At 40.3% G+C, this 18,446-nt stretch overlaps 1 protein-coding gene across 5 annotated transcripts; it reads left to right on the top strand.

Moving 5' to 3' along the window:
- Nucleotides 1–844: 844 nt before the first annotated feature.
- On the top strand, nt 845–17,271 carry kif2a (kinesin family member 2a). 5 transcript variants are annotated; one of them, XM_084360607.1, is made up of 22 exons: nt 845–1,036; nt 6,822–6,916; nt 8,105–8,227; nt 9,012–9,066; nt 9,744–9,860; nt 10,164–10,208; nt 11,550–11,650; nt 11,824–11,919; nt 12,016–12,070; nt 12,155–12,317; nt 12,525–12,615; nt 12,749–12,812; nt 12,930–13,021; nt 13,117–13,259; nt 13,455–13,659; nt 13,840–13,950; nt 14,045–14,112; nt 14,408–14,533; nt 15,509–15,656; nt 16,145–16,246; nt 16,827–16,962; nt 17,063–17,271. In XM_084360607.1, the coding sequence occupies exons 1-22, from the start codon at nt 976–978 to the stop codon at nt 17,146–17,148; spliced, it is 2,283 nt and encodes a 760-aa protein (XP_084216733.1). In that variant the 5' UTR covers nt 845–975; the 3' UTR covers nt 17,149–17,271. The 5 variants fall into 5 exon arrangements, with proteins under 5 accessions (XP_084216733.1, XP_084216734.1, XP_084216736.1 ...); XM_084360609.1 differs by having other exon boundaries at nt 854–934; XM_084360608.1 differs by lacking the exon at nt 10,164–10,208.
- Nucleotides 17,272–18,446: the final 1,175 nt, after the last annotated feature.

The raw sequence follows: 18,446 nt of genomic DNA, 5'->3' as shown, positions 1-18,446 counted from the left end.
ACACACACATGCACGCACAAAGTAATAGTATGTATACTGTAAATAGGACCTCAAATATTTAGACAGTGGTCAAAATAATTGCACCAAAACTGGCCCTTTTACATTATAGGAGGGAAGGAGTGCTTTAGGGAGCTTGGGCTGTATGTAGCCTATGTGGTTCTTTAGAGCCTGATGCCACCAGGTGGCATAATCCAACCACTACAGTGAGATGGATAAAGGTACACTATTAAAGTTGGATTAGTTTATTAGAGGATTAGAGTTTTTCAGGTATACCCCCTTCTAGACCTAAAAACACACTGATCATCAATCATTAAAAATTGCAGGGGAAGCAACTAATTAAAAAGTATGTTGAATTTTAGAAAACCAAAGGCCAGCATAAGAGTATCAGAAAAATCTTTTTTTTATTTATTTACCCTAAATAAATCAGATTTATTCAATTTAGTTGCACTCCTTAACTGCCCCCAGTGTGGCAGTGGCTCCGTGGGGGCTACTCTCCAGTCTGAATGTATAAAATTCACAGGTACCACTGTCGTTTCAAAGACGATCAAAAGCAGTAGGATTTACTTGATAGGCCTATTTTATTATTGTCTGTTTCAATTTAACTGGATTTTCTGTCATTTTTGGGACACTTTCGTTTTGTGTAGTGACATGCCTACCTGCATATAAATAATCTAAGACCGCCACAAAGAATCAGATGAAACTACAAGATCTAATCAGTCTGAAAATGCCAAACACAACAAGATATATCTCATGTTTTCATGGTTTTCATCCAAGCAATGATTCAGATAGAATTTTGACTGGTTTTATTTTGAAAAGTGTCGGGCCGGAAATACTTTGCTATTCTTGGTAGCTACGTAATGCTAGCTCATTCTGTTCCCTGCATCTACCAAAGACTGCCAAACACAAGAAGCTGCATCGAGCCGGCACATAATAAGTCCGTAGTCTTGTTTCTGTATTCTGTCTAAGTAATGTAGAATGGCGTCGAGTTTTGGGAAAATTGTCGTTGGTACTTATGTGGAGATAAAGCGCAGTGATGGTAAGTTTCACTGTGTCTATTCTTCCCCGTCGTACTGTGTAACGTTAGCGTTAAGTTGTTTGGGGATCTTTGTTGCTGCGGTGCTGTTGAATACAGCAACCGTTGTTCCTGGCTACAGGGCGTAACGTTCGCGTTAGCTGCACGATAACGTTAATATTAGCTGTCAGGGTGGAGTGCTCCAACATGGCCAAAGCCTTTGAATGAGCTATTACCTTTGTTAGCTAGCTCCTATGCGAATTCAAAAGGCATTTGCCGTTAGATGTTAATTAATCGTTAGTTAACAACAGCTGCTTTCAAATGGCAATCAACAAAGCTAAAACGCTGACGTTGGCGCCACTGTATAACGTAAATGATGTGTACTAACAAGGAGTTCAAATTTAGCTGAGCTAGCTAAATTGCTAACCAAGCTATCATTAACATTAGTTCGATAGTGAGCAGCATTAGCTTGTGATTAGCTAAACGGCCATTGCTAGCTAATGTTACCGGCTTTATTTTAACAGTAATGCTGTAGTGAAACCTAACCACGATACATTTAGTTAACGAGTAGTTTGTTCTCTAGCGGTATTTCATTTTATATGTAACAGCTAATTCGTGTTATTCAGGTTATTAGCTAACATAAAATGTTCATTGAGCTAACTTAACAAACGTTGGTTGTTATGGAAACCTAATTGTAATAGTCGAAAATCAAGGATCAAGATTTATTTTGAGCTTGTTGTAAATTTGACATGCTCTGTATTGATAACACCAAAGATCAACGTATCCTTAAATGTTAGTAGCTAATTACTGTGGTAGTGTTAATGATTTGGGTTTTAGAATCTCTCCTTGATCAGATCACCTCCTAAAATGAGGAAATTAGATTTCAGTTTTAACAAAGGTAACTTTAGCATGAAGACAAACAAACAGCAGTGTATGAAATGCCAATGACAGCTCTGTGCTTATTACAGAAGTGCTGTATTCTGTAAACTTACAGCAGGAAGAGACTGGTATAACACTTGACACACTTGAGCCTAATTTTTTTTGAAGGGTTAACAGAGAAGTTGACAGAGGGAGAAGCTTGTTGTTTGACTCTTCTCTATGTGAATGTCATCTTTATTGTCCCTGCCCTGTGTAGTTGTAGAGAATTGCTTCAGGGCCAGGCAGCCAAAGACGACTGAAAGGTTTATGCCATTTCTGCTGGCCCTTCATGGATTAGGATACACCCAGCGACAATGTTTTGTAATAAAGCTTTGAACAACAAATACTCTTTTGTATAAAGGAGTTGATTGAAAATTAACTGTGGCAAGTGAGCTTGTGGCAATGGTGTGTTTTACTGTTGAGTTGGTTCTTGTTGATGATACTGTCCCCATGCTCATCACCTTTTAAGCTTTATTTATTATACTGTTAGCAGTACCGTCAGATCAGAAGTGTGATGTGAAAGAAACACTCAGTGGGCCTATAATAGCGGGATGGGGTTCTGTCTGTCCAGTTCTCTGCTGGTTGATGTTGCATCCAGAGCAGGGATTGCCCTCTCTCTGGGGGGTTGGTGGTGCGGCTGGTTCAGAATCAAGCCAGATTCAGGCCATTAGCCACCACCCCATCTGTTGCAGCCAGCTCCCTCAATTTTGCCAGGACTCTCTCACTCCCTCTGTGCTTTTTTCCCCCATTCACAGACTGTTCCAATAAGAGCAAGATCTCATAGAGAATTATTGTACTGTTCAATAGACCTGAAGTTAGTGTTCGCTTTATCATCCTTTCCTCAACCTTATGTTTTGTATGTCAATATCCCTGTTTGTAACATTTCTACTAATGTAGTGTCTCTTAATATAGAGTGCAAGATGCCACCTAACAGCTTAGTGGCTATGAACAGCATCATTTTTCTCGATCTGCAGAATGTTGACACAGTTTCATCAATGGGCTCCTCTGGTTTTGTAGTGAAACTGATGTCTCTAAGGCTTTGTTTTTTCCTCAGGCTTAGCAGAGCCTGAAGCACCCCCTCTTAAGCCCCTTCAACTACTGGGAGGTGTCAGCATACCCATCCAGCCAGGTTTTAGTATAAAAGTGGGACACAATGGACAGTGAACTAAGCTACAGAAATCCAGCCTATAACTGCTGTAAGACAAGCCATTATGTGACTTAGCATTTCAGCTCATATAACTAGGTATATAGAATAGAATGTGTGTAATAGAGGTAGACAGGAAGCCATTATACCTAACTGATTTCTATGATACATGTTTCAGTCATTAGAAAGGTGTGTATGGATCTTGAAGATTGTCAGTGCAACAGGACAGATGCTGTGCCCTTACATCATCTGAGTGCTTTGCTTATGATAAAACAATTAATGATTGATGATGATGTAATTAGTTGCTCGACAGAAAGGTATCCCAATTTGATCATTGATTAATAATCTGGGTCACTTATCAGTTACAAGCACCAAATATTAGGCTATAAGTTTTTAAAAAAATTTTTTATAAAGTATAAATATGTATAGCTGTAGCTATACTTTGAGCTTGGACTGCAGTCATTATTCAATACATTTCATAGACTAAATGATTCATAGAAAAATGATTGGTAGTTTAATTAATAATAACAATAGATACATTTACAGTTTCAGTTTTCAAAAACGCTGTCTTGGTGAAGAGTGGAGCTTGCTTTTGTGTCCCATGGTCTCTAGGCTTCTGACTGCAACAGGTTAGATGGGCCCCATACATGCCCCTTGTTGTATATGGTGTTGCTGTGGCTCTGGCCTCCATTCTCAGGATATATGGGCTGTGCCATTGCTAAATATACGTTTCCACAAGCAGCATTCAAGAACTTGTTTTGAATGCCTTTTCATGGAGCTTTAATCTATATATTTGGTATTGTCATGTCTTAACCCCAGTATTTTGGCCAGACATTCTCTTTTTGGTTTAACATCTGCCAGGTTGTACCTCTGCTAGCATTCACACTCATCATCTGTGTCATTATGTTAGGCCACTCTGTTTTATGTTAACAGCTGAGATGAAGTGCTGTCAACATACAGTATGAATGCTGCTGTGTGCTGGTTGATACAACAAACATCTCACTAAGTAGGTAGAATCGGGAGAATCGGCTCACTTAATATAACATTTATATCTGTCAAGCTGGTTTTCTGTTGTAATTTGATTGCTGTGTCCTCTTCTGTGGTTTCCATTGGAAAGGGCAAAACTACAAAGTGTCTATTGAGGGTATGAAAGTGTTTCAGATCATATATTTGACCAACCTTGCAGCTTTACTAGTTGTTATGTCATGTGCCAAAACGTTTCTACAGACAGAAGTGGTTTACGGGAAGTGTTGCTCTGCTCTGCAGTTACTTAGACAGCACGTTGTTGAATTGAGTTGTACGAACCCATCAGAGGAAGGCTGTGGTCTCAAGCATGACCCCTAGCATTATCCAGCGTTGGTCACATTTTTTCCTTTTTCTTTCTAATTTTATTGCAGGCAAAAAGCTATTAGAAGGACCAACAGTGATTATGGTGGGCCTGGTCTGACCCTTGCTGTCCCCATAAATCCTGTCCTGCTGTCACTTTTGCAACATGGCATGCTCTCAACACTTTCCTTAAGTCGCCTTCACTGTTGCCAAGGTTTTTTGTATCCTACCATGTGTCCCAGTTCAAGAGTGTCTGGCTGTTTTTCCACAATGCAGACCTTGCAGATGTCCACATAGTAGTAACTAAATGCACTAAAAAGAATGACACGCACAGTCAGTCTCAGACAGGTGATAGATTAAAGAGATTAAATAAACGGAGAAACATAACAAATACAGATGTCCTCATGCACAAGGGGTGATTGAATGGTTTAAATATGAAAATGCTCAGAATCATATGATCAAGGCTTCAAGGCTTGAGCCCACATCACACAGAAACTCACTGTTCGCTTCAAAAACACCTTGAAAAGCGTCTGGGCAAACTGGCATGGCGTGTCTGTGGAGCTCTGCTGTGTACGCAACTGTCCATCATATGTGATTAATGAAAAAAGCAATGTGACTTGAAAGTTGAAAATATGTCGACGTTTAAAGACTGGTAGAAAAATGCTAAGTGCGGCAAAAGAGGAGCGCACTTCAGGCGCTATATATATCTCATAGGTAAACAATTGTTTTGCTTGTGATGCATTTCCTGTGACGTGTCTTGGTGTGAGGAGCCGCTTACTTGTATATGACCGTGACATAATGTATAAATATTTCCACTACTTAACTTTTTCACAAAACTAAATTGGTCAAAAGTTTGTCGCTGACAATATGAGCTGTGGCGCCACCAATAACATAGATATTTATGAGGACCTCGCTCATTAATAGAGGCATGAGGGAAGGGTTGGCTTTAAAGGCTGTCATTATTGTTCATTAAGTTTTTATAGCAGTGGTATATACCTGTATATCACAGATGTTTTATGTATGCAAAATGTTTAAGTTATTGCTGCATTTACATACAGTGCAATGTCAGTGAAAACAGAAATGTTCAGCACTTGAGAGAACACTAAAAACATCTTTGCTTGCTAGTTCCCTGTGAGTCTTTGAATAATGCATAGAGGAACATGGTGTTTCCCTGGACTGTGCTGGGAATTTGCAGCATACAGTCAGATCCACATAGACAAAGATGGGAGGGCTGAGCAGGCTCTTTACAGCCGGTATTATTACACTGCAGACAGATAGGCAGAGAGAAGCAGTCTAGCAGCAGCTGTGCTTGTCTCTTTTATCAGTGATTCTCGCCAACGGGTCATTATCACCCTCATAGTCAGTTCTTACTAAGATTAACTCAATGTTTTGCCTTGGTTTCATTTGAAACTCAAAGGAAGCAATTGTGTACTGATGTTGATGTCAAAATAAATTGGAATTTAGTTTACAGGGGCATCATTCAACACTGCTGTGTTCTGAGCTGTTTTCATCTTTTTTCAGTGCTGTAGTTTTTATGACCATGTGGTATGACTGAAGTATTTTAGATACGGATGTATTCAACTATCAAAGCAGTGACCTGTGGTCCACTATTTTCATTAGACGTGACCAAATCCAAGTTCCAGTCCTGTTTTGTTTTTTGTTTTCAATGACAGAGCAGCTTTGAAAAAATTATTACTTTGAACAATAGCTATGTATTAAAAGATAATAAAGTCATTATGGAAAACATATCATACAAATCATTGTGAAATGCCTACGCTAAAAGCTGATAAATAATAATATTGAATTACCACCCTGCCCTTTTATGTGTTGATGTTGTCTTACACAAATAAGTAAGATAAACTGAGAGCTAAAATGTAAGAAGATGCACAGGCCTTCGACCAACAATGACACTGCAGCTTGAAATATGAACAATTGACAAAACATCAAATATCATTTTACAGGACACAACTCTTTTCAGGTTTTTCCAACCTTGCTGCATTTCCGTAGTTAAAACAGTTCTAATTTTGCAGCACTAGGCACAGATCTTATCAGGCTGTGGTAATTAGGCCTATTTACCCTTCTAATTACATTACCTTGCTAATGCGCTAGCTAAAGTATTAGTGAAATCCATTTTAAGTTAGCTTGTGTGTGTGTGTACATTTGTATTAACATACATTTAATTATTCTTAATTATCTGTTTTTCAGTACTAAAACTTGAGGTGGTGAATTGCACATGCAAGGTCATTATCATTCTACTTGTAGGCTGAACAGTTAAAATATTGCCGCCATTATTGATACCAAACTAGCAAAGGCTCTTGATGAGTCTGGGCCCTGGGTTGGGCCTTTGTAAGCACTGTCTTCACTTTTTGATGTTAACCTGCATATCTGATGTTTTGTTTTCCCTGTCTGAAACTTTTACAGGACGTATCCACCAGGCAATGGTGACCTCACTGAATGAGGACAACGAAAGTGTCACAGTGGAGTGGATAGAAAATGGAGATACAAAAGGGAAAGAGGTAAACCACCATTTATTACCACCCAAAGCAACAGTGGCGCCAGCATGTGCTTTTATTTTCCACAGCAATTATTATACTATTACCCAAAGACATTCAGGCCATCCAGTCTGCATGTATTACAGTCCCACCAGACTTTACCCTCTGTACACCGATGTGCATGAGCTAACACGGCTGGTAACTCTGGTCATATGTCTCAAACAGTGCATACTTATCAATATAGCCCACTTCCCAGCACTGAAGCCCCATTGTATGTCATATATTTGCTGTATTAAAGCCACTTATATATGGGCTTATCTTATTGAGACAATGTAAAATGAGCAATTCACTCAGTAATGGTATTTACATTGTAACTGACTAATTCATGTCAGTTACAATGTAATGGAATGGTAACAATCACTTTGTTGCTCACTGATGAGCATGCACACACGATGTACAAATGTAAGCATCCTTTTAATCTCTGGCCTTTGGGGTCATCAGGTCATTCAGGTAAAAGTCCAAGTGAAGTCTCAAGGCATTGGTGTTGATGTCTAAACATAAGACCCGGGTGAATAGCTGAATTCCGCTGCGCATAGTGATGACGCATTATAAACATCCGATGGTCGCATGTAAATACGGAAGGAATTTGTGATTACTGGACACAGTGTTGGAGGTGGAGCACTGTTCATTCCTATGAAAGCTGCTCAGTGGTACCAAAAAAGCTCAACTTCCCGGCTATGAAAATACCCCGATTGCCGACTGAGGCAGCTAACTTCCAGTTTAGCACCCGGCTAACTTGAATGAGGATAAAATAATTTCATCGTGCAGTTCTTCTAGACTTTGCAAGTGTTATTAGACAGTATGGCTAAATTTATGATAGTGAAACGAGTCATTTTGCAGGGGTTGTGGCGCTTATGGGAAAGTCTTTTTGGTCCGCAGTGCATCACATGATGTTGTAATTACACGGTTTGGGCACTATGAAAACTGGCTTCAGCGCCTGCCGCCACTCCTGGGGGCTTGGTCTATTGTTGTTTTCTCCTCTTTTAGAGCTGTTCCGGTGCATTTGAGACATAAAACAGGATCTCAGTGATGTACAACTTAACGCTTCAGATAAAAATCACAGACTTTTTCATATTGACTGTTTATTTTTTGTTAGTGACACATTTGGTAAGTAACATATGATTGATCAGTTGATATGTGTCTTTTGGACAGATTGACTTGGAGAGTATATTTGCACTTAACCCAGATGTGGCTCCAGATGAGGAAATTGCCCCTAGTCCAGAGACTCCACCCCCACCTACGCCCACATGTGTTAAGGTCAACAAAATTGCAAAGGTGAGTACCAGTATATCTGGAAATGACTGCAACAAATCTGTGTGATGTGATTTGGAAAAATAGATATAAACAAAATCCTTCTGTCTTTTTCTTTTGATTCGCTTCCTTCATTCTACATCCTTCATTCACATGATAGCCTGAGTGAATCTAAAGTACTCAGACTTGCTCAAGTAGATGAAGCTTGAAGCTTGTAGCTTGTTGCACCTTAATATAGAACCTGGATCCTTCTAGGTAACAAACTAATTGGTGGTGTTAAGTACAATGTGTATGGTGTTAAATACATGTGTGGTGCACAGTAGATTAAGGCCATATTGTCATGTAAACACTAGGGTTATTTTTGATTAACATTGTAGCTGTGATTTAACCTGCAATAAAGTACAATTTTCTTTTTAGTTTTCAACATATAAAACATGTCCAGCAATCATCCTTAAAAAAAAGAGTTACAGCCTTTGGTGATTTGGTCAAGGACTATTCACATAATTAAGTTTTTTTAAAATACTTTAGGATTTGTGCATTGGCAGTGTCATCAAAAACATTGGTGTTAATAAAGAAGGCCTCTGTACTAATCTACACTAATCTGGCTCTCAGGCTTTGTCTATTTCGGTATCTCTACATAACAGTGGGAGAGGTAAAAAACTGAATGGGAAAAAAAGGATGTATTTTCTTTTTTTAGTTCTTGAGCAACTGTGGAATATATTAAAGATAAACTAGGAATTACTTAATCCCAGTTAGTCAGTCTTTTATCCAAGAATATCTTACTGTATCTTATGTTTTTTTCTTGCAGAACCGTCGGACAATTGCACCCACTAAGAATGACACTCCGTCCAGGGACAATAGAGGTTTGTTTCATGCATTTCTCTGGGAATTGTTAAATTATTTTCTCATAATTTGTTACTATTAAATCTTGAAATTAACTTAGAAATCATAAAGAAAGGCAATGCTCAATACATGCAAAACACACCAGCAAGCAATATTATCAAATTAGTCTGACCTTCTATACTACTCTAGTATACTAGTACTAGTACTATGATACTCCTTTACTATAACTCACACAAATTAAACCTGTTGAGTCACAATCTTCTATGATATTATGATTGATGAATGCAGTAAAGTTATATACACTAATTTTAATTCACCTAGCTAAAATGAATGCAATCTAAGTAACAGTCCTGCAATTAATCCTTCCTTATGAAGGTTACAATAATGTTCAGGTTTTGTTGAAACATCAGAAAGATGTTGATTCAACTTTGGTGGTTTGCAGTGTGCATTAAATTGTATAGTTTTATACAGAGAGATGTTTCTGTTATTGAGCCCGCCCTTGCTGATTTAAATGTTTTGGACAAAATACTCAAAAAAAAGAAAAAAAAAAGAAGAGATCATGATTTTAAGTTAGGTAAGTTGAATTGAAGACTTGCAAACAGCCGGTTCCGTTTAAATACTAAGCTCAACAGTGATATGTAAGCAGCATGTGAGTCACAAGGCCTCTTTCTTCATCTATGTGGTTTTGTGTTTTTAGTGGCTCCAACCCGGGCCAGACCCCCGCAACCTCAGCAGCCAGAGCCTGCACCACCACCTCCAGCCCAACAGCCTGCACAGCTCACTCAAGCTCAGACACAACAGCAACTGCAGAATGGTAACATGATCAAAACAAGACTGTGTTTTATCATTGACCTACACTGTGATCTTTCTCAAGAGAGTAATATTTTTAGGTAGGCAGTTGTAAGCAGTTGACCGCAAGTTTACTAACTCTCCACAGGTGTAAATGCAAAATCTAGATATAATCTTTTTTAATGTTATCAAATGAATGGTGAAAGATGCTTCACTTTTTAACCTTTCCAGCAGTTCTGATCGATTAATAGAGGCCATCTTCAAAAAACAGAAATTTTATCATAACTTTTCATGTCTCATGTTTCTGTTGACCACATGTTTATCACAGAATCCTCACATCAGCCGATATCCAGAAAGGAGTGTGGACAGCTTTGTATGTATCACTTGCATGTTTCCCCTGCCCTCAATGCTTTTTGATGATTCTAATAGAGTTCCCAATAAAAACAGAGAGTCCTCTAGTCTTAAGAGAAGATTGTACACCCATAATGTCTGCCAGATACTATTCAGAGCTGTAGTGTGTTGGTGAAGTAGCTCAAATGCAATCCATCCAGCAGACAGGCTTTCTGGGTATTAGACCGGGAGTAAAAAAAGCCCATTTGTGCTGCTGTTGGACTGCGCTGTCTTTTCCCTGTCTGATTTCTGCTGAGTCACACATGTGGAAAAGCCTGTGGCACTGTGCGTTTCCTCAAGGCACAGACGGCAAAAATAACCTTTTTCGTTACCCTCCATTCATTCCAATTGCTCATTGTCATTTGAGGAGCAAAAAGGAGGAGGAGGGAAATGCCTTTCCCCCCACCCCTCAGCTCCTCCACTGACAGCCTGTGAGACCCACAAGTATTGGTGGTTCTGCATCCCACTTATACTGCTTGTCCTGGTGCTCACCCAGCTCATCTTCTCCTCCCAGATTAGAGCAGATTATTAATCCCTTTGCTCTGATAGTCTGGGTTCTCAGGGACTGGAGCCAGCAGGAGCCCAGGACTGTATTACAGGGCTTCAACCAGGCTTTGCAGTGGGTGGCTGGGGCTGTAGTAGCAAGCCAAGGCTAATCAGATAACATTGTGTTTTATGAACTCCACAAGGAGTCAGAAGTGGTGTGTTTACTCATATGTTTGCCAACTTGTGTTCTGGTATTATGATTACTAATATGTTTATTATTGACCTGAAACAACACTAATCTGTGGGTGTGCTCTGCTGGGAGATTTTTCATGACCTGGTTGATTGCTGGTTGATTGGATAAGTTCTCTAATCAAACTTGATTTGAAACCACCTCTAATTTTATTGAAGTAATTGCAATAATACAACACACACGTGCTAGTATTAGCAGCCCCCCAGTCTAGTTGTGTTTTAGGATGCAAATAGATGGGATGAATGAAAAGAGCAGGTTTTGAACACAATGTAAAAGCCTTCTGTTGATTATGTAGAGAAAGCAGCTAGTGTTATAGTGGAGGCACTGTGTGCCAGCCACTGCATCTTGGTCTGTGCATGAGCACTATTACTGCTCTGTTTTGTTGGAAATAGCCCAAGGTCTCCCTTCTGTTTGAAAGAAGACCAAGGGAAAGGAAAAAGTCACTGAGAGAAAGATACTGCTAAAGCCTGAGGAAGTAGAAGAAACAGTTTGGAAGGAGGAAGAGGCTTTTTTTTCATACAAAGAAAGGCTATTGGCAGTATCCTGTGAAAGGCAGTAGAGTAACTGTTTCTCTTGTCTTTATGGCAGCGAGGAGGAAGTCGAACTGTGTAAAGGAGGTGGAGAAACTGCAGGAGAAGAGAGAGAGGCGTCGGCTTCAGCAACAGGAGCTCAGGGAGAAGAGAGCTCAGGTACATTAATATCATTCTCCTTTCTAATTAACAAAAAATGTTTATTGAATCTTGATAAGCCCTTACATTCTTGACACTGAGATGATAAACTAAAAGACGTGAATCATTTTCTTTTTGCTGGAAACGATTTTGCACCTCACTTTGTCACTTTGTCTCTCCTTGTCCTCTTTCAGGAGGTGGATACCACCATCCCAAACTATGAGATCATGTACATGATCCGAGATTTCCGAGCCAGTCTAGACTACCGGCCCCTGACAACAGCAGATCTGGTGAGTAGTGACTATATTTCCCCTTCTCTCTTGATAATTAGATGTTGACCCTCACCAACGCTATAATAAGATGTCCTTCTCTGTTGCACGGTCCAGATTGAAGAACACAGAATATGTGTTTGTGTAAGGAAACGTCCACTCAACAAGAAAGGTAAGGTGTTTTTTTCGGTGTCATATTCCGTTTCAAATGTAAAGTAGTTATGTGATTAAAAGTCTTGACTCTGCTGTATTCCAGAGTTGTCTATGAAGGATTTGGATGTGATCACCATCCCCAGTAAGGACGTGGTGATGGTTCATGAACCTAAACAAAAAGTGGACCTCACTCGCTACCTGGAGAACCAGACCTTCCGCTTTGATTACGCCTTTGATGACAGCACCACTAACGAGATGGTTTACAGGTTCGTGACAACAAATCAACAAACAAACGGAGCTGTTTTGTGTGCTACTAGAAGTAACACCAGACTAGTCAATATAATGAGGATAATGCATTGTTTGAACAGAACTGAGTTGGTGACTACCATGTTTCTTGTTGCACATAATGGTTACATGGTAAAGCGGGTTTGTAAAGAGTAGTAAATGATTGTGTGTTCTGTCTTATCCTGCAGGTTCACTGCCAGGCCTTTAGTGGAGACCATTTTTGAGAGGGGCATGGCCACCTGTTTTGCCTATGGGCAGACGGGCAGTGGAAAAACACATGTGAGTTACATGCAATGGCCTCTTCAGAAACAAAAATTAATTGTTCCTATTAAAAGTTTTGCTCTTTTTTTAAATACGCTGGGTAATGTGAAAATATCTCTTCACCTACATCGTATTGTTTACTGTGTTTTAGACTATGGGTGGAGATTTCTCTGGGAAGAACCAAGACTGCTCTAAAGGAGTTTATGCATTAGCTGGTAAGTCAGTGAGTTAAGTTTTGTGAGTAAATTTCACATAAAATGTGTCTCATTATATTATTATAAAGGGTTTAGTTTGCTCTGGATTGTTTAGATTTCTTATCTCTTTTCATTTAGCTCGGGATGTATTTCTCATGTTGAAGAAACCGAACTACAAGAAGTTAGATCTACAAGTGTACGCAACCTTCTTTGAAATCTACAGTGGAAAGGCAAGCAATATATAATCATTTGTTTGGTTTTTGATTCCCCCCACCCCCCCGAAATGAAACATTAACCAATGCTGACTGTGTGTATGTATTGTTAGGTGTTTGACCTGCTGAATCGTAAAGCTAAGCTGAGGGTGCTGGAGGACGGGAAACAGCAAGTGCAGGTTGTAGGGCTTCAGGAGAAGGAGGTCAAGTGCACAGAGGATGTCCTGAAACTCATAGAAGTGGGCAACAGCTGCAGGTATAACTACAGATACTTCTGCATTAAATGAGTTAATCACTTGTCAAGGAAAATAACATCACACTGGTCATATTCCATGTTCATGACAGATAAAGGAAATTCATGCATTTTTTATGCTACAGTTGTTCTGTTCTCGCTCTCTTCAGCTTTGTTTGCCCTTTGTTCATCTTTACATTTGCTTCGTTTCACTTCCAGAACATCAGGGCAGACGTCGGCCAACGCCCACTCATCTCGCAGCCACGCTGTATTCCAGATAATTCTTCGGAGGAAGGGTAAGATGCACGGCAAGTTCTCCCTCATTGACCTCGCAGGGAATGAGAGGGGGGCTGATACATCGAGTGCCGACCGCCAAACTCGTCTGGAGGGAGCTGAGATCAACAAAAGCCTGCTGGCCTTAAAGGTTTGTGGGCAGCAGTGGCAGCAGCTTTATATTAGCCTGCTTTGTATGTCCTGCTACTTCAGCTGCTACTTCAGTTTGTTTTCCTATTTGTTTGTGAACAGACAAAATACAATGTTATTCTAAAAGGCTTTTTTTTTTTTAAATTTAGCATACATTGTGTCTCCGCATTTCTTGTTTCAGGAGTGTATCAGGGCCCTTGGCCGTAACAAGCCCCACACTCCATTCAGAGCCAGCAAGCTCACCCAGGTCCTGAGAGACTCCTTCATTGGGGAAAATTCACGCACATGCATGGTCAGTCCATTGCCTTGATTAATATCCAATGTCTGTGTCTTCACGTCTCTTCCAGGTGGTATTTATTTGAATGATCTCCTCTTTCTCTGCACAGATTGCAACAATCTCTCCTGGTATGACATCCTGTGAGAATACCCTCAACACACTACGCTACGCCAACAGGTGGGAATATGCTGACCCGCTATAGTGATTTGGACAATGCCTTGATGCTACAATAACCAATGAGAATTAATGAGGATATAAACTTGTAGCTCCTGTAATTCCACTAAAATCCCAAGTGGATTTGTTATAGAAATTAGCCATGCCAATGTTGTTATTGTCAGTTTCTCTGCCTACTCTCAGTAGTTCTGTCTGACTCTCTTGTATTCCCTCTCCTCTCTCTCTCCTGCTTTGTTTCCCTCTTCTCTCCCGCCCTCTGCCTCCTCTGTGCGCTGGTGTGGCTGGTGCGGCTGTGTAGAGTGAAGGAGTTTGGGATTAGTCCATCGGACATCCCCTTCTCCCAGAGCGGTCAGGGGAGTCGCCCTGACCACTCACCCACCAATACGTTTGAGTACGATGACTTTGCTGCTACCTCTCCCAGCAGGTCAAGCACTCCCCAAAGCACAGCACTGCACACATTCACACACACAAAACACACATTGCATGTGCTTCTTGCAGGTATTTGTTACATTCTGATATACGTCCATATGGTCATTTCAGCAGTTGTCATTCACTTCATCAACACAGTGGAGAACCTCCATTTTCGTCTTATTCTTCTTTTTTTCATCTGCATGATGTGACACTTTTCATCCTCCTCCTCTGCTTTGACTTGTTCTTTCACACTTATCTTTGGTTAAACTGTGGATGTAGCCTTTTTCTGTTCCCTGACTCCTGAAGAACAAACAATGTATCCATCTGTCCATATGGGTGTGTCTTTTGTTTGTTCTATGTGACAACATCAGTGGTAAGGCCTGGATGTCAAGAGCAACTGTGAAAACTGGGTGTGAATAGTCAAAATAAATACAAGATGGTTCAAAACTACAAAAACAGCTGCTGTTTGCAGCCAATATTAACACTGAAAAGGTGTTAATTTAAAGTATCCACGATGGGCTTTTGTTTGAGCCAACTCTCAGAGTGAACATAGTCCCTAATCTGAGCTGTACCTGCAGGTCATGTGCACGGCAGTAAAACCTCATCAAGTCTACGAGGCCTCATTGAACACAAGCTTTAAACATCCTGATCCCAGCCCTTATTATTATCCCTATGGTCGGCATGTATTGGATTACATTATATTGTACAGATGAACAGGGTAAACTGTGCTCTTTCATTCTGAGTTCACATGCCCATGAGATTAAACCGATAGAGGGATTATACTAAAGTTCACAATTTTCCAGAGCCAACACAGTCATCTTTCCCCATGCATGATGTCACTGCTGTCATGCCACCACCTCGTGCTATTTGTGAACGTTTTTGACCCCACAGTTAACATCATTCGCCCTATTAAACAGCCACCATGTTTAGAGTGGGTCTGCGCTGTGAAAGAATCAGTCCTGACCAACTCAATGCCTTTTCCCTGCAGGGTGAAGGAGCTGACAGTGGACCCCAACCAAGTGATGGAGGGAGGTCGACCCAACATCCACACTGTCAACCAGCTGGACCTACTGGACGACGAGTGGCTCAGTATCTCACCACAGAGAGACGACCTCAAACTGCTCTGTGAGCAGAATGTAAGTACACAGGGTGTGCTCTGTTAAGTATACAGCATGTAGTGATAAAATCCCTAGACTGAAATGTTTTTGACTGATCTAATACATTACGAGCCTATCACCAATCTTAGTTTAGACCATTTCAAACATAGAAAAGTGCCAACGTGCTACGAAAACATAATGCCCTTTGACCCTTTCTTTCCCGAAACTGTTGTCATCACATGGAGACACATTATGAGCCTGCTGTTAAAGGAGTGTAGTGTTTTGACACATAACATGTTTTCCATCAAAATAGTCCTCAGAATGCTAGAAAATATAGGCAGGTTTCAATGACCTCATTGACCTTGCTGACTGTGAGGGAGTCAGAAATGTATATAAGCTCTAAAATACTTGGCGTTCTGTATAAGTGAACAGTAATGTCCACAGGGACCCAGATATTAGCACTGATCTCAGAAAAGATTTCTGTCTTGCTACTAAAGCCATGTTAACCCTGTAAATATGTTTCCCAGGAGGAGGAAGTGTCTCCCCAGCTCTTCACCTTCCACGAGGCCGTGTCTCAGTTAGTGGAGATGGAGGAGCAGGTCCTGGAGGACCATCGAGCTGTTTTCCAGGTCGGAACCCTGAAGATAACATGCATGACTCTTTAAATGCTCCAGCTCACCTGTTGTCATTTTCATGTCCATATACCCACACTCGGGGTTTTTCCTGACTCAGAATGGGCTTTTAGAGGGTGACTACGCTCAACAGTAGGCATAATCAGACCATGTTCAGGAAAGGAAATGAGTTGGCCTTAACTTATTTGACAGAATTCTATGCATTTTACTGTTATTTCTGACTCATCAGTCTCAGTTTCTAGCTGCACCATGAGTAATTTTGATCATATCTGAACATTTTACTTCACATCAGACCCAACTGTTTGGTGACAGAGGCTGATGTTATGCAAATACAGTGAGATTTACATTTAATAAGAACAGCATGTTGTGTGATATACAACAGTTCTGATTAAGTAAGCTGATTTGTCAAAAATATATTTGCTGACTACTACACATTACCAATCATTTTGTTACTTCATTTTAATGAGAGCTGTATTGTTTTTAAAAAAATTCAGAGTGATTCTTCTGTGCAGCTGGCGGATTTTTTATCTCTGGCTGTGATAAACTGAATGTGCACTTGTGTGTGCTCTGTGAGCAGGAGTCCATCCGGTGGCTGGAAGATGAAAAAGTGCTGCTGGAGATGACAGAGGAGGTAGATTACGACGTGGAGTCGTATGCCACTCAACTGGAACAGATCCTAGACCAGAAGATAGAAATCCTCACTGAGCTCCGAGGTATGGCTGAAGCACAGAAACACACTTCTGACGATACATCTTACTCCAGCAGACACTTTTTTATGATTATGTCTTTTCCTGTTCGCCCTTCCTTCAACAGATAAAGTGAAGTCATTCCGCTCTACACTCCAAGAGGAGGAGCAAGCCAGTAAGCAGATCAATCCGAAGAGGCCACGTGCTCTTTAACGACTGGAAGCTGAAGAGGTTTAAGTGGCACCTACAGAAGCGTAACCACTAGATGTTTGGCACAACTCGGGCTGTCACTAGCAGCTGTGAAAACGCAAATAAACCAACTGATGTACCAACAGGCTCAAGGAATTGCATTTGTAATGATCCCTCTCCTAACAAAACTGGCTGTTCACTCACTATGGTCTCATTAGAAAACTCGGGAAGGAAAATAGTTTTCCTTCCCTTTTTAGTAGATTTTTTTCATGGAGAATGTTTACTCCCTCTCTGTTCTTCTTAAATTATTTTCTTTTATACTTGTTTGTACTTTCTTTGAACTGAATATTTTGTTTCAGAAGAGATCTTCATTGAACATCTTTTTAAAGTTTACCACACAAAACCAGTATTTGAATTCTGGTTGCTCTGGCTGACATGTCTGCATGTGCACTCTGTAATAGCGTATGTAAGCTTCTGTCCTCGGTTTTTTTCATGCTTTTTGGTCCTCAGTTGGCACTGTAAAGTCATACCTCATTATGAGCGGTCTCTTCTCTTTTTTCCTTCCTTCTCAAAGCATTTACCAGTTTGGAAGAAGCCTTTTACCACATTGCGTTTCTTCCTTTTGTGTTTCTTTCCTTGTGCCCTTGAGAGGTTTTTAAATGTAGTTTGCTTCAGTTTGTGCCATGTCATTCTATGTGACAACTGACTTAAAAACTCTTAATGTAAAACATGTTTTCCACCCCTGTTTAACACTTTGTTATAAAAATGAAACTAGAAAAACTGCTATTAATAAATGTATAGTGAAGACCACTGACCTACCATTGGTTATGTTGCTCAGTGTTTGCACCGGATGTAATGCTGGATGAAGTAATAAAGATTCATGTTTCATTAGAACGGCGTTTGTGACAATGAGTTACCCAAATAAATGGACTGAATGATTACCATCAAGAGCCATCTTCAACCACTTCTGAGTAGAAATGAACCATGCTATAAAACTAACAGCAGTCTGGACTGGTGCTGACTTAAACACCAGTCCTATGTCACTCTGTAGAATCACTACAGCACATTTCATCTTGCTACATCCACACATATTTGGCAAAAATACAAAAAACATTCACTTAAATTTAATTTGCAGGGTCCCTGCATCAATTTAACACAGTGACAGCAGATAGAGAAGCGTTGTGTATCAGTATCCATGTTTCCAGCTTAACAAAAGGTGACAGTGCACCCCGCAGTTTACCCTCCACGGAGACTTCATGCATTTTAGTAAAGTGATAGTGATCGGTTTGGGATCAGTTATTTCTTACCTTAAAAGTTGATGC

Source organism: Pagrus pagrus (assembly GCF_965226575.1).
Source record: "Pagrus pagrus genome assembly, chromosome: 8".
In the NCBI taxonomy this organism is placed as follows: Eukaryota; Metazoa; Chordata; class Actinopteri; order Spariformes; family Sparidae; genus Pagrus; species Pagrus pagrus.
This window is presented reverse-complemented; position numbering and strand designations above follow the sequence as displayed.